Source organism: Dromiciops gliroides, chromosome 4 (genome assembly GCF_019393635.1).
Source record: "Dromiciops gliroides isolate mDroGli1 chromosome 4, mDroGli1.pri, whole genome shotgun sequence".
Lineage (NCBI taxonomy): Eukaryota > Metazoa > Chordata > Mammalia > Microbiotheria > Microbiotheriidae > Dromiciops > Dromiciops gliroides.
In genome coordinates this window covers 234645033-234660433 of record NC_057864.1, presented here as the reverse complement: position 1 = coordinate 234660433, position 15401 = coordinate 234645033, and the positions used below count along the sequence as shown (strand labels likewise).

Sequence of the window (15401 nt, the reverse complement as noted above, 5' to 3'; positions counted from 1 at the left end):
TGGACTTGAATGGGGTTGGAGGAGCTGGGAGGGGGGGAAGTACGCCTTTCCAGCGCCGCAGAGGATTGGCTGTGGGGAAGAGAGCGGAGGACGCTAAGTGTGGCGGAGCCAGGAGAGGCGGAGCCATTCGGAGGGGGTGGGACTGTCTGGTGCGTCACCGCGCATCTCAGGGCAAAGGAACCGGAAGTGGTGGGTGACAGCGGCATTCCCCCCCCCCCCCCCGCCCCGCTCCCGCGGCCCCGCTCCCGCGTCCCCGCTGTGTTTCTCAGGTACGCACGCGCACAGCCGGGGTGTATTTCTGGTGAGTCCTGGGAGTGGTGTCCGGGAATAAGCCCGGGGAGGGGGCAGAATGGGTGCTGGGGAAGTAGGAAGACTTTTCAGGAGGGGACGGGAAGTGGGTGCTCCACGGACTAACTCGGAGCCCTCACCCCGCCCCACAGATGACGGTCCACAACCTGTACTTGTTTGACCGAGATGGGGTTTGCCTGCACTACAGCGAGTGGCACCGCAAGAAACAGGCGGGGATCCCCAAGGAAGAGGTGACACGCAGGATACAGGGAGGGAGGGGATGCCGCACCACAGCCTGCTCTCCTGAAACCTTACCCTGGCCCCCCAACGCTTCCCCATCCCCTCCAGCTCTGGGCAGTGTGGCCTGGGGAAAAGAACCCTCCTTTTAACTCACTGTTGTGACTTTGGCCAAGTCATTTCTCCCACTCCCTGCTGCAGTTTCCTTGTATGAGATAATTTCATTGCTCTGGACCTCAGTTCCCTTCTATGTAATATGGGCATAATACAGAACCTCCACCCACCCCCCACCCCCACCCTCACCCCCTTGCAGGGATGTGGTGAGGAAAGCACTTGATAAGTTCTGCATAAATGTGAAATGTTTCTTGTTATTCCCTGCTACTGTCAGGAGTACAAGCTGATGTATGGAATGCTCTTCTCCATCCGATCTTTTGTCAGCAAGATGTCACCTGTGGACATGTATCCTAAGGGTGGGAATGGGATCTGGGCTTTTGGGACCTACAGAGTAAAGGACCCTGGAGAGGAAGTTGACTAACCATAAGGGTTTGAGATATCTGGGAATGGGCATAGGACTTGGTGGATGGGATCAAATGGGAAAAAAAACAGTGTTAGAGATGGGAGGGAAAGGGCATAGGATTCTAAAACCCTTTATTAGGACAGAGGGTATTTCCTTTTTTTGGATGAGTATAGCATAAGTCAAGGATGGGTAAGTCAGATATTTCTACCTTATTCTCCAAAGTTCTTGCCAAAGTGGGTATTTTTCATTGGAAGATTTGGGTTTCAAGTCCTGCCTCAGACATGTCATAGCTTTGTGACCATGAAGAAGTCTCTTAACATCTTAGTGCCCATGCAACTTGAAGATAATAAGTTACAAGCTAATTGCAGATTTTCATCAATGGAGAAAGTTTGTACATGAGATGTACCTATAGCAATAAAATTACAGGTCGAGATCAGATGTGTTCCTTAACATCCATTCTGCAGGAAAGATGGATTCCTGGCCTTCCAGACAAGCCGCTACAAGCTCCATTACTATGAGACACCCACTGGGGTCAAGGTTGTAATGAACACAGACCTGGGCGTAGGACCCATTCGGGATGTCCTACACCATATCTACAGTGGGGTCAGTGCCCTTTCCCTCCCTCCCCTGTCAGCATCTCTAAGTTCCTTCATACTCATGTGGACTCAGCTCAAGACTTTGCATTCTGTTGGTTCTCTGTGGCATAAACATCTGAAAAAATGATCAATCAACAGAACATTTATTAAGCATCTACCATATGCTGGGAACTGAGCACACAGACTGCAAAGGAAAAAAAATGAAATGGTCCTTGTCTTCAAAGAGTTTACAGTCTATCTAGAGAAATGTCTCCAGCAAGTTAAGCAGATCTGTAGGAGACATTGAGTAAGCATCGTGCAGAATTAGAAAGCATAGGATTTCTATGGGATAGAATTGTAAGCTGAACCAGCAGAAGGAATCCTTACATCATTGAGACCCCCCAAGTGCTAGAATACCCTGAAATATTGAAGTATAATAAGGTTTGGTCATAATGTACCTTGAAATGATGAGATTTCATTGGGATGGGTACTCATACTACAACTTGTCACACTTCCACACCTTAGTTTTCTCATGAACTACTAGAGCCAAAGAGAATTATAACTTGGTAGCCAAGCCACTCCAAAATTAGTGAGTCTAGTCCTCAGATCTCAGGCATATAATCCAGACTGCTACTCAAAGCCTTTCCAGTTTGGCAGGACCTAGCAGAGTATGTGTTCTACTGACATAAGTTCAAGAAATGAGGCCTTAGAGTAGGATTTTAGTGAAGGTTGATCATAATATATTAATGACATAATTGCAAAATATTGGTCAAGGTTGGTTGAAAGTTGTTGATTGGTTGAAAATAAGGACTCTTTTATTTTTGTTTTTGCATTATATACAGTTTCTGGCCTATATAGTAGGTGCTTAAATAAGTGCTTTGTTGATTGGTTTTCCATGTTAGTACCAGATAGCGTTTGAGCTGTCCATATATTATTACTGTCCCTAACTACATGACCAATCCATCTCCCATTCCAATCCATCATTCAACAAGCATTCATTAAGTGCTAGATACTGTACTAGGTGTTGGGTATATAAATGCAATAGTGAGAGTCTCTGCACTTTTACATTTTACTAGGGGGTTACAACCAATTCACAGATAAGGATACAAGGGACATATTTGCTTTTACAAAGCAAATATACAGTAGGGGCAGGAATGGACACTAATAACTGGGAGAATCAGGAAAGTTCTCTTTAAGGATAAGGCACTTGAGGTGAGTCTTAAAGGGAGCTGGGAGTTCCAAGAAGTGGGAATGAGAAAAGGCACTCCAGGAATGGGGAACACCCTGTCTAAAGGCATGGAGATAAAGGATGGACTATTGCATACAGGGAGTAACAAGCAGGCTCCTTTGACTAGAACATAGAGTATGTGAATAAGAATAATATATATGTAAGCAGCCAGGAAAGAGAGGCTGGAGCCACATTGTGATGGACTAACATCTGTATTTAGCTTTAAGGCAGTGTGGAGCCACTCAAACTTCTGAAGCAGAGAAAGTCTGAATATTATCAGACTTTAGGAATATCATTTTGGTAGAGTGAATTAGAGATTAGAAAGATCTTGAGGTGGGAATAACAAGGCTTGTCAACTAATTGGATAGGGACAGGGTGAATTAGACTTTGAAACTGACTGTTGGGTGGTAAACCTGGGTGGTTGGAACAGTGGTGATTCCTTCCACAGAAACTGGGATATGAAGAAGAGGGATGCATTTAGGTGGCAAGATAGTTCTTGTTTTAAATGTTTTGAATTTGAAATGCCAATGTGACATCTAGCTGAAGATACCCAGCAGACATTTGGCAATTCCAGAATTCTATTACTAAATCCACTCTTTTTTTCCAGTCCTTATTTGTCTTTTGCTTTGCAGTATTTGACTCTGCTAATCACTCCTTCATCCTGGATACTTTTTTCTCTGGTTTTCATGACATGACACTGCCCTATTGTGGTTCCTTTCCTGCCTATTGGACCAATGCTTCTTGGTTTCCTCTGCAGGGTTATCATCTTTATCCTGCTTAACTATGCATGGGTATGTCCCAGTTCTCTGACCTGAGCTCTCTTCTCAATACACTTTTGTTGATCATGTCAGCTTCCTATCAACTTTCATCTCTTTACTCCAAAGATATACAAATTCAGCCTTCATCTCTTTCCTGAGTTCCAAGCTCACATTACTAGTTGCCTACCAGACATTTCCACCTGGATGTTCAGTAGGCATTTAAACTCAATATGAACAAAATAACTCATTATCTTTCTCCCCAAACCTCCTCCTAACTTCCCTATTTCTGTTGAGAATATCACTATTTTTCCAATCACCTGGAACCTTGCAACCTAGAAATCAGTCTTGATTCCCATAGACACCATGCCCAAAACAGTTTGAAGGTTACAATAAGGACAGATAACGGGGCTAGGATAATACATTGCCTTATGACATCTTTTATGCCACTTTTTGCATGTAGATCATTATAAGAAGTGTTGAAAGCCTCTATGCAAAATTCTCTGATGTTACATACAGGTCTCAATGATATGAACTTGACCTCTAACATCAACTCCTGAGACAGTCAGCCTTCAGTCAACAAGCATTTATTAGGTGCCTGCTATATGCAAAGGGGCAGCTAGGTGACACAGTGGGTAGAGTGCAGGGCCTGGAGTCAGGAAGATTTATGTTCCTGAGTTTAAATCTGGCCTCAGATATACTAGCTGGGTGCCCCAGGGGAAGTCACTTAATCCTGTTTGCCTTAGTTTCCTCATCTTTAAAATGAGCTGGAGGGGCAGCCAGGTGGTGCAGTGGATAAAGCAACAGCCCTGGATTCAGGAGGACCTGAGTTCAAATCTGGCCTTAGATGCTTGACACTTACTAGCTGTGTGACCCTGGGTAAGTCACTTAACCCTCATTGCCCCACAAACATTAAAAAAAAAAAAAGAATAAAATGAGCTGGAGAAGGAAATGGCAAACCACCGCAGTCTCTTTGCTAAGAAAACCCCAAATGGGGTCATAAAGAGACATGACTGAACAACGATAGCACATACCAAGCACTGCAGGGTGCTGGGAATACAAATATAAAAGTGAAAAGAGGCCTTACAAAATATTCTGCCTTTAAGGACACTGTGTTCATACATAAGTACATACAGTTTATATGCAGAGTAAATGTAAGGTAATTTCAGGGAAGGAGCTGTAGCATCTGGGGGGATGGGAGGAGGCTGATTAGAAGAGGTCTAATGTAGGAGGAATTACTTGAGCAGAGGTGATGAGTTAGCGTATACTATGTATGGGTAACAACAGCCTGTGCAAAAAGAGATGAGAGATAGCCTAGAGTGAGTGGCTAGACAGCAAAGCTCATGAAGGGAAGTAATGTGTAATCAGTCTGGAAAGGTAGATGAGAACCAGAGTGTGAATTCCAAAAAGAGTGTGGTCAGACCCGTGTGGAAAAGAGATACAAGATTGTTCTTCAGTCGAGGCTGGATTTGACTTCAGGTCTCCCTGACTCCAGGTCTGGCACTGTATCTACTAGGACACCTAGCTGCTCCGATAGAAGATAAGGATGGCCAATTAAGAGCCTAATAAAATAGTTAAGACTCAAGAATTGAGGAGGGCCTGAATTAGAACTGTGAAAGTGGAGAAACAAGAATGCATTGGAGAGATGTTATGAAAGTTGGAGTGGTGAATTAATTGGATGTGAGGACTTAGGGATAGTGAAGAGTGGAAGATGTCTTCAAAGTTGTGAAGCTGGGTAATTAGAAAGATGGTGGCACCATCTGCATAAATTAATAACTTTGTTTATATAGTACTAATGAGAGTATCTGTACTGGAATCAGTGGTTCTCCAGGTCTCCCCACAAATCCCCATTGACAGCTGTAGGCCTCCAGCCCACATGCCTTCTCCAAGTAATCAGGGTCTCTGACTTTACTGTATTTGAATCTGAGTACAAATCCTCCCCCACACATTTACTTTCTCAGAATTTGGGCAATAATCTCTGTCCACCTCAGTGTCCTCATCTGTAAATTGGGAAGAATCATAGCACCTACATTCCCAGGAATGGTGCAGAATCACATGAGATAATATTTGTAAATATTTACTTTGTAGACTTTAAAGTGCTTTATAAATGCTGGCTGGTATTATTATCATTCTGCCTGGGGCATGGGGAGTGATATTTTACTTAATCCCCCACGATTTGGGGAGAGGCAAAGGTTGAGAGGGGGAAGAGGAAGAGAATCCAGAAAGAATAGGGACTTAGGGGGAAAAGATCCTTAGCCTTTTCTTTCCCTTTCTCTCCCCCTGACTTGTCTCTGCACCCCCTCCTTTCTTCTTCCATAGCTGTACGTGGAGTTGGTGGTGAAGAATCCGCTGTGCCCACTGGGGCAAACTGTACAAAGTGACCTTTTTCGCAGTCGGCTTGACGCCTACGTTCGATCGTTGCCCTTCTTCTCTGCCCGGGCTGGCTGAGAACGACAGTCCTCTAGAACTACATCTGTATTCATTCTATATCTTCCTGTTTGCTTCCGTCACCTGAGGAGACTTCCAGGACTGAATTCCCCTCCAGACTCTTCCAACTCCCGTTGCCCTTTGCTTCTGATGCTCTAATTCCACCTTGTCACCGCCTCCCTCCCTCCGGTCCCCTTTTTTGCAGCTGTTTGAGAACCGAGAATAAAACTTTCACCTGTCTGATGTCCCAGGGAGCGTCTGTGCTAAAGGGAGGGTGTTTTGTGAGGCTAGAAGGAGAGGTGGAAAGCCTGGAGTCAAGAGCAAACACAGGTCTTGGATGGGTGGCGGGTGGCGGGTGACGGGTGGGAGAGACTCCTCGGTCCTCAAAAGGAGGAAGGACGGCGTCTCCTTTTGCCCTCCCCACTAAGGAGGCCGGGTCATGCAGATAAGGCTTCTACTGCTCGCTGTCTGCAGCCTGGGAAGGTGGAGCTTGTGTGCAGACTGGAAGGGCGGAGCTTGTGTGCAGACTGGAGAGGTGGAGAAAAAGCTATGCAGATGAGGGGTGGAGGATATGCAGATGACCTAAGAGCAGCTGCAGGCTGGAAGCAGAACCCCTTCGGGTTGCGGTTTCGGCTGCTGCGGCTACACCTCTCCCCTCCTCCCCCTCCCCCCTGGGGTTCCTTGGAGACTTGGAACCCCAACCCCCGAGCCCTCCTCTAGCTCCTGTGCCAGTTTCCGGCACCCCAAAACAATTCTTCCCACTTCTAGCGCATCCCCACTTGTCTACCCATCCCCGGAACCTGCTTCCACCATCCTAACTCCTGGGCCCCTCTTGTTCTCACTGCCCTCCATGTTCCCCTCCCTGGGTCTGCTCCCGTCACCACTCCATCTCCAGTCCGCCCGGCCTCTTCACCTCGTCCCCCAGTCTCCGCAGAACACTGAATCTAGAGGACCTTCGTCTCCTTTGGTTTGCCCCCACCCCGGTCTTCCCTAACCCTCAGCCACGTCCGGTCATACCTCCATTCCCTCTTCTCCCACCTCGTCCCTAGTCCTTCCTGCCTGCCCCCTTCTCGGAATCACCCCGATTCCTCGAAGATCCCATTTTCCTTCCCTCCTGAGCCGGGATGCAGGTGTCCATCGCTTGCACTGAGCAAAACCTCCGCAGCAGGAGCAGTGAGGACCGTCTGTGTGGACCCCGACCTGTCCCCGGGGGCGGGAACGGCAGTGGAGTGACCAGCAGTCACGGGAATCCTTCAGGGGGAGGGGGACCCGGCCCCAAGGCCCGGGCTGTGTCAGTCGCACGACCCCTGGGTCCCCCAGCTGTGACCCACTCTGGGCCCCTACGAGAGAGCACCGGCCGCGGCACCAGCATGAAGTACAGGTACGGGAGGAGGGGGCCAGAACAGTCCCTCTTTAGCCGTGCCCCTCCCCCCCGCTTCGACGACCCCTCCTCATGCCTCCCGGGCGTCCTCCATTCATTATTGTAGGCTCCCCAGATTTCACCAACTACATCCCCATTCTTTACTTATAGCTATCTCCATCTCTTTTTCATGTTCCCTCTCCTTGGCTGTTTCTTGTCCATCTCCACCTCCTGACTCTCTTTTGAGAACTGTAGTAAGTTGGTAGGGTTCACTGTGTTTTGTCTTATAGCTACCCCCCACAAGGCACTAGTACCTTAAAAAAGTGTCCTGAGGTTGGGCTCAGGGACTGTTTAAGGTCCCCTCATGCAACTTAAGGAGTATTACCTGGGTCTGTTCCCTGCCCCCTCCCCTCTTTGCTCTCCAGCCACCACATCTCTAGAATTGGCAGTGGGGCTCACGAAGCTCCTGATTGTATTTGACCCATTTCCATCAACAGTTCCCACCCTTCTCTCCCCAACTTGAGTCCTCTACTTTTTTCAAACAGATGAAATGACCCCAGCCGCGCGGGGGGGGGGGGGGGGACCAACTTTGGGTCCCCAAGGTACCAAGGGGATCTGCATAACTCGGGGAAGAGCATAGGAGGTTTTGGAAGTAGTGGGGAGGGATCGATAATGTAAATAAGGTACAGCAAGGGACCTACCACCCCACTCCATACAACATCTAGCTCTTCTCCTCCCTCCCTCCCCCCCCCCCCACTGCAGAAGAAATTGTTGGCATTTCCTGGTAAACAGCAGTGTTCAATGTTGCAAAAGAGATGGTGCCCCATCCTGGGTTGGGGTGGTGAGGTTAATCTGACAGGGGGTTATCACTTGAGGAACCAGGTATTTTACCCCATCTTGCCCCCCCCACTCCCATTCTTTCTCCTTCCCTGAAAGTGAAATTATTCTGAAACTTTTGGGGTAGGGGGAGAGGATTCAGATGGGTCTGGGAAGGAGTTTCACTAGCCAATAGCAATAGGGGGGTGGAGAACTATGAGGAGAGGGGCTGGGCTTCCTTGTTCCTGTTCCCTTTGTTGTACTAGTCTTGATTTAATAAAGATTCCTTCAGATCGACACCCATCTGCCTAAGGGATTGAAGGAAATTAATCATTATCAACTTTATATCCCCTTACTTTCATGAGCAAAATTTGGGGGTTAATAGGAATAGGAAAATCGCAAGGGGGGGTCTCTTCTTTATTTTCCACCAACCAAAACCTCAATTTGCTGTTTAATCGACTGGAGGCAGCTCACCCTCCCTGAGCCATCTTGTTCCCCTTCCCCTTCCAGATTAACCATCCTTCTATCCATCCCCAACCCAAGAAACTGTGACACCCTAACACTGACCCTATCCTATACAGAGAAAACCTTGGATCTGACTCGGAGAAGAGACTCGTGAGTCAAGAGAAATCAGGCAGCAGGTTTTAATGATATCAGGGAAAATAGAAATTGCGCAGCAGGCCCCAAAGAAAGGTTCATTAATTAAATCAACAAATATTTGAATGTCTACACAGCCTACACTGATAGCACTGTGCTTCCCTCAGAGTTGGGTTTGCCTGGGGTTTTGTATTGGCAGGGAGAACACATTGTAGGAGGCAAAGAGGTAGAGAGCTTATTATTATTTAGATCTCCAAGGAGAACTGAAGGTGAAAATCCTTCTACTGCCTCTTCTTCATCCCACAGGAATTTGGGAAAGTCTGGCCTTCGTGTATCCTGTCTTGGCCTTGGTGAGTCTAATGGGAAATGGAAGGCTAAGGAGGATGCAAGGGTCAAGGTTTTCAGAGACCTTGTCTCTCACAACCCCCACATCCCTGAATTTTCTTTCTGCAGGTACCTGGGTCACATTTGGGTCTCAGATCTCAGATGAGGTATAAATGTCTCCAACCCCAAAAGATAGATGGGAATAATGGGAGGGATGTAGAGAATAGAGGGATAAGGGTAGGGGCAAATAGAGGGCTGGGAAAGAGGGGGATTGTGCATGGGGTGGACCAGAGAAGAAAGTATAATGGATATGGGAAATAGGGTATGGGAAACAAGGGTGGGGACTAATGGAACTGAAGTTTGGAAAGGGGAAAGGTGGAAAAGATAGAGGGGGCAGGAATGGGATAGTGGCATTTTATTTGAAGATCTACCACACTTGTCTCTTGGGATTTGGAGGGCTGAGGATGGTGAGAAAACCACTGGAAAAGGTAAATAGTCTTAACTCTATGTACCTCAAAATGCTTATCCCTAGACAGCAGAGAATCTGATGACTGTGGCATATGAGCATGGAGTGAATCTGTTTGACACAGCTGAAGTGTATGCAGCAGGAAAGTATGAACCAGGGAAAAGGGGAAGGGTATGAGTTCAATTAGTGGGGGAAGGTTAGGAGTGCAGAGGAAAAGAGGGTTTCTCATCTTTGCTTCAGGTAAATCCCTGGCTCCAGTGAACATCTGCCTCTCCAATCATGTTGGGTCATTGAGGGGACTCAGAGAAACATGGATATTGAAACCCCAATAGAGTTTCTTCTTTAACTCTTAAGTGTGTAATGAACAGGAGATATAGGCAAAATAAAATAAAAACAATACATATCTATTGAGCACCAACTATGTGAGGGCAGCAAAGAGGCACCATTGGGGCTACAAAGAAATATTTTCCTGCCCTCAAGAAGCTTACAATCGCAATGGAGAGAAAAGAATGAAAACTGAGTTAACAAGCAAGGTTTATAAACTTTTAACACCAGCAACAGAAGGAATGTTACAAGGCAATATATTTCTAAATGCCCAGATAATCATTTATGTGTGGCCTAGTAAATAGAAACCTGGTCTTGGACTTAGAGGGCCTGAGTTCAAGCCTATTAATTAAAATTTGCTTAGCTGTGTGACCCTAGTCAAAGCATTTAACCACCAAGTCTCAGTTTCCTGTAATACTTGTACCTACCTCATAGGGAGGGATGGTGTGTGTGTGTGTGTGTGTGTGTGTGTGTGTGTGTGAACTTGTATACCTTTAAGTGCTACATAAATGTGAGTTGTATATCATTGTTAAGTTCAGAGGCATTTCAAACTGAGATGGTCAAAGAAGACTGCAAAGGAAATGGAACTTGAAGAATGGGTTAAGGGCAAAAAAAAAGAAAGAAAGAAAGAAAGCTGTATTTCAGTTCCTACCAGACTACAGAGCTACAACTCCCTGGACCAGCTTCTCTTTTCTTTTCAATGAAATATAGGGCCCAAGGACTGATGGGTGTTATTCATACTCTGCTAGAACAGGAAGTAGAAAGAGGTCATAGGGGGCTGTCACTAGTGAAGAGAGCCCCCCTGCTCCCTTATTATTTCCCCTTTTCTAGGGCAGAACGAACACTGGGCAATATCCTTAAGAGCAAGGGTTGGAGGTGAGGCTGTGATCTTGGGTACAAGGCAGGGGATGTTTGGGTGGGAGGGTCCACAGTGACCTTGTTCCTACTGACTCCACCCCAACTTCCCTTTTTTTAGGAGATCCAGCTATATCATCACCACCAAAATCTTTTGGGGAGGACAGTGAGTATCTCCTTTCCTCATAGCCTCCACTAGGGATGACAGTTTAGAGTGGGGACATGATAGCTATCCAAAGATTTGAAAGGCTATCATGTAGAAAACTTGTTCTGTTTATCCCTAGTGGGGGGAAAAGGAGCAGTGGGTAAAATTTGCAGAAACAGATTTAAGTTCAATGTCAGGAATACCCACCTAACAATGAGAATTGTTCAAAAATTAAGTAAACTGGCTCAGGAGATAGTGGGGTTTACTTCACTTGAGATTTTTGAGATGTCATCTACTAAGGGCAAAGGACTGTTTGATTTGTGTCTCCACATCCCTAGCACCTAGGACAGTGCCTGGCACATAGTAGGTGCTTAATAAATACTGGTTGATTGACCAATCACTGTAAAAAGGATTCTAGAACTTTGATATCCTTTCTAGCTCTGAAGTTCTAAAAAATGTGGAGTGTACAAGGAAAGATCCACATACCTATCACTCCAGTTGAACCCTCAATCAAGGGATGTGGGATCCTTTGAGTTGTAATTCTTACCACCTATCTTCAGCATCATCCAGTGTAAACTCAACTTTTCCTACAGGGCAGAGACTGAAAGAGGCTTGAGCAGAAAACACATCATTGAGGGTGAGGGACTAGAAATGGGGAGTGGAGGGAAGGAAAAGGGGCTGGGGAGGGGGGCTGGAGAGGAAATCAAGAGAATGTAGGAAAGTAAACCAGAGGAGCTGGAAGGTTCAGGATGCAGGGATTAGAGCAGCAAATTAAGAAACTGGGATTGGGGGGGGGGAGGTGTCATGTCAGAGGGGATGAGACAGGAATAGCTGGACTTCAAGAGGCAGAAAACTAGGGATCTAGAATTCAGGGGGCCATATCTGAGGGGACTGGGGTCACTTATCTTCTCTTCCCCCTCCCCTAGGCTTGTGGGGCTCCCTGGAACGGCTTCAACTGGGATATGTAGACATAGTCTTCGCCAATCGCTCAGACCCCAACAGTCCCATGGAGGGTGAAAATAACCCTAAGAATTCCCAAACCTGGAAATGCCCATAAACCTGGGGATCACCTCCCCAACTCTAGTCACTGACCCCAGAATTTTCCAACCCCAGGGACCTCAGGGTGCTCCCAGGCTTCCAATCTCCCCTATCAGGGATTCCAGAAGAGGGTAAGGGAAGTGGGGCTTGGGGGGACTGGATGGAACTCAAGTGTTAACCCTTCCATCTCACATAGAGATATCTGGGTTCTTGGAGGGAAATGGCTATAGGGAAGAGGGTTCATCCATCTGGGAGACTGGATGCCTGAATCCCAGGGGTCTAACTGTCAGGATTTCATCACCCTCACACATCCAGAGATTGTCCGGGCCATGACCTTTGTCATTAACCAGGGACTGGCACTGTACTGGGGGACTTCACGCTGGGGAGCTGCAGAAATCATGGTAAGTGCTTCCCCACTATACATTTTCTTAAAAACATTACAACCTCTAGTCTTCAGAACACATGCTTACCAAGTACTTGGGCTGGGGAGAGATGTGGAGAAGAGCTAAAAGTTAATAGGGTGGGGGCAGCTAGGTGGCGAAGTGGATAAAGCACTGGCTCAGACACTTGACACAATCTGTGTAACCCTGGGCAGGTCACTTAACCCTCACTGCCCCCCCCCAAAAGGTAATGTGGTGGAGTATTCTGATGCTTACTTCCTCCAAATACCTAATCCAGGAGGCCTATTCAGTGGCCCGACAATTCAACCTGATTCCCCCTGCATGTGAACAAGCTGAGTACCACCTGTTTCAGAGGGATAAAGTGGAGACACAGCTGCCTGAGCTCTATCACAAGATAGGTTAGACAACTCTCCCTACCCTGCCTGACATCTCCAGCCTCAGCCTCCCCAGCCCCCAGCCCCCACATATACCATCACTTTTGCCCATATATTCTTCTCTGGATTCCTTCCTTCTGTTCACCATTAAAATTGGCTCTCATCCTTTACCTAGCCCTCTTTCCCATAGTCTTCTCTCCTCCTGCTCTCAGGTGTCGGGTCAGTGACCTGGTCCCCTTTGGCCTGTGGTGTCATTACTAGCAAGCATGAAGGAAGAATCCCAGAAACCTACAGGGGGACCATCAAGGTAAGAAACTTTTAGGACTTAGATACCTGAGCACCTAAAGAGAGCAAGGACTGATGATATTCAGCGGTCTGAGCCACTTGGGAAGGGAAAAGATTGAGGAGTCTTTTATTCTTGTGCCTCTCCCCCCCCCCTTTTCTCTTCCAGGGTTACCAGTGGCTCAAGGACAAAGTACAGAACGAAGATGGCAAAAAGCAACAGGCCAAGGTCATGGACCTGCTCCCCATTGCTCACCAACTAGGTTGTACAGTGGCTCAGCTTTCTATTGGTGAGGAAGCATTGCTCTCAGAACCAAAAACTCTATACAAGGAGTCTCTCCTCCTACAAACCCTTAACCCTTACCCTAAAATAGACTTTGTCCGTGTTAGCCATTTTCCTTATGCAATTCTCAAAATCAGAGCTGACAGGAGGGGAGGGGGGGAAAAACGGTATCTTCCCTGCCTTTAGAGAGTTTTATCATACGTTATCACAGGATTTTATTTATTTTGGAATGGGGAAAAAGGGCAACATATGGAAATATATGTGATTATAATGGCTAAATTTAAATAGCATTTTAAGATTTAAAAATGGCTTTATCCAAATGATCTCATTTGGTCCTTACAAGAAATGTTCTATCCACTTTCCATTTTGGTCAAGCTGGATTTCATTCTTTTAGGGAACTTCTGGTGTGGAAACTCTCCACCTATGCAGATGTGCACCTGGTCTGGTTCTAATTGTAGCGAATTGCATGAGACGCAGACGGCAAGATTTTAATCCAAATCTTCCTAAGGCTAGCTACAGCAGACTCTTCAACCTGGGAGGGGGAAGCAAACTGGTGATTTCTGGGGTGGTGAATTTGCAGCTAGGAAACCCACCACCACCACTGATACACACTTGTCAGTGCTCTGAAATTTAATCATAGAGAACTGTCTATGACAGCCAATGTGTCAGACAATGTTCACGCGCGCAAGAGAAGGTTCCATTGATGGGGGCCTTCCTTCCCTTCGGCTGTCTTGCCCCCGCCCCTCTTCTTTCCATCCCAGCCTGGTGTCTTCGCAGTGAGGCTGTCAGCTCCGTCCTGCTGGAGGTGTCCAACACAGAACAGCTGATGGAAAACCTGGGGGCCCTACAGGTGAGGGGGGGGGGGCGACTGCGCCGCGCGCTCCCACGTCTCAGCTCCTTCCTGTGGCCAGAGCTCCGCTCCCTGGCCTGACTCGCGGCACCTTCCCTTCCATCCCAGGTGCTGGGCCAGCTGACTCCCCAGAAGGTGCTGGAGATCGACGGGCTCCTGGGAAACAAACCACACTCCAAAAAATAGCATCCCTCCCTCCAGGCGCAGGCGCAGGCGCCGCCGCCTTCACAGCCAGCACCGCGCTCTTCCCCAGCCAGCCCTCGCCAGTAGCAGCGTCTGCAGCAGCAGCAGCAGCAGCAGCAGCAGCAGCAGCAGCAGCAGCAGCAGCAGCAGCAGCCTCTTCCAGCTCTCGCGGCAGCCGGGCGGCCCCGAACTCGAACTAACGCTTCCCTACCTCTGGCGGGAGGCCCCCGATGATCCCGCCCACCAGGCAGTCTCACCAAGCAGTCCCGGCTGCAAGCATGATCTTATAAGCCATATCCTGCCACAGCATGGTTGGGGAGGAAAGTAGTTTGCCACCTCTCTCCCGCCCGGTCCTTGGCTGTCTCTTCCCGGCGTATAGCTTTTCCTGGGCATGAGCTGGAAAGGGGGGGGAGAATCCTCTCTTTTCCGACCCTCCCGGCACTACTTTCCCCTTTGTTCTCCGCTCCCTCCCCCCCCCCCCAGTTCCCCAACCTCGCGGAGGCCTTAGAGAATCCACCCGTCAGATCATGGAGACTGCGTAACGTCATCCGAGACAAGGAAGAGTTCAGCCAGTGGTGCAAAAGGCAACATAAACTGAACCGATTCCAGGGAAGGGGGACTGGAAGCAAGTGGACTTGAGTCCTTGATGCGCTTGCCGGAAGTGAGTAGTGATGCCACTTTGAAACGCCGTTAGAGCTGTTCACAGGATGACGTCAGAGGGAACCAAGAAAGCGAGCCCCTCCTCCACCCCACCGAGCTTCGACTATGTTGGGGACGCCAAGGGCTCTCCTTTTCCTCAAATGTGAAATTATGCACCGCATAACGAAGGCCTTGGTCGGGGTTGGGGGGGAGGGGGGAGGGGAGGGCGGTAGTCGAATAGGATGCAGTGTGGGCACCTGATGGTGATGTCACGTGGGACACAAAGGTGGAAGCGGGCATGGTGGTCACGGCATCCTTTAATACCCAAGCTGAGGAGTGGGACCCTCATAGAATGGCCCTTGGTGATGGGTTTTCAGAAATGCAAAGTGCAGCAGAGGAAAGCCTACTCTTTACCCCCTGGCAGTAATCCTAAAGCA

The 15401-nt window shown here is 47.9% G+C and overlaps 2 protein-coding genes across 4 annotated transcripts; both read left to right on the top strand.

The window, feature by feature from the left end:
- The first annotated feature begins 202 nt into the window (after positions 1-202).
- TRAPPC1 (trafficking protein particle complex subunit 1) lies at positions 203-6267 on the top strand. 2 transcript variants are annotated; one of them, XM_043999926.1, is made up of 5 exons: positions 203-301; positions 441-539; positions 914-984; positions 1507-1645; positions 5920-6267. In XM_043999926.1, exons 2-5 carry the CDS (start codon positions 441-443, stop codon positions 6046-6048), a joined length of 438 nt encoding a protein of 145 aa, XP_043855861.1. In that variant the 5' UTR covers positions 203-301; the 3' UTR covers positions 6049-6267. The 2 variants fall into 2 exon arrangements, with proteins under 2 accessions (XP_043855861.1, XP_043855862.1); XM_043999927.1 differs by having other exon boundaries at positions 216-269.
- A 331-nt stretch (positions 6268-6598) lies between these two features.
- Positions 6599-14392, top strand: KCNAB3 (potassium voltage-gated channel subfamily A regulatory beta subunit 3). Of its 2 annotated transcripts, XM_044004439.1 has the most exons (15): positions 6599-6994; positions 7158-7408; positions 9107-9150; positions 9254-9291; positions 9657-9736; positions 10746-10790; positions 10891-10935; positions 11508-11551; positions 11841-11927; positions 12268-12353; positions 12631-12751; positions 12940-13034; positions 13179-13299; positions 14054-14142; positions 14251-14392. In XM_044004439.1, the coding sequence occupies exons 1-15, from the start codon at positions 6878-6880 to the stop codon at positions 14326-14328; spliced, it is 1341 nt and encodes a 446-aa protein (XP_043860374.1). In that variant the 5' UTR covers positions 6599-6877; the 3' UTR covers positions 14329-14392. The 2 variants fall into 2 exon arrangements, with proteins under 2 accessions (XP_043860374.1, XP_043860373.1); XM_044004438.1 differs by having other exon boundaries at positions 6601-7408.
- Positions 14393-15401: the final 1009 nt, after the last annotated feature.

Bases quoted from the DNA above. Each gene is read 5' to 3' on its own strand.
- TRAPPC1 (XM_043999926.1), top strand. From the start codon at position 441: ATGACGGTCCACAACCTGTACTTGTTTGACCGAGATGGGGTTTGCCTG. The intron at 540-913 runs GTGACACGCAGG...TGCTACTGTCAG, and splicing joins CGGGGATCCCCAAGGAAGAG to GAGTACAAGCTGATGTATGG. The intron at 1,646-5,919 runs GTCAGTGCCCTT...CTTCTTCCATAG, and splicing joins TACACCATATCTACAGTGGG to CTGTACGTGGAGTTGGTGGT.
- KCNAB3 (XM_044004439.1), top strand. From the start codon at position 6,878: ATGTTCCCCTCCCTGGGTCTGCTCCCGTCACCACTCCATCTCCAGTCC. The intron at 6,995-7,157 runs GTTTGCCCCCAC...GCCGGGATGCAG, and splicing joins GAGGACCTTCGTCTCCTTTG to GTGTCCATCGCTTGCACTGA. The intron at 13,300-14,053 runs GTGAGGAAGCAT...TTTCCATCCCAG, and splicing joins AGTGGCTCAGCTTTCTATTG to CCTGGTGTCTTCGCAGTGAG.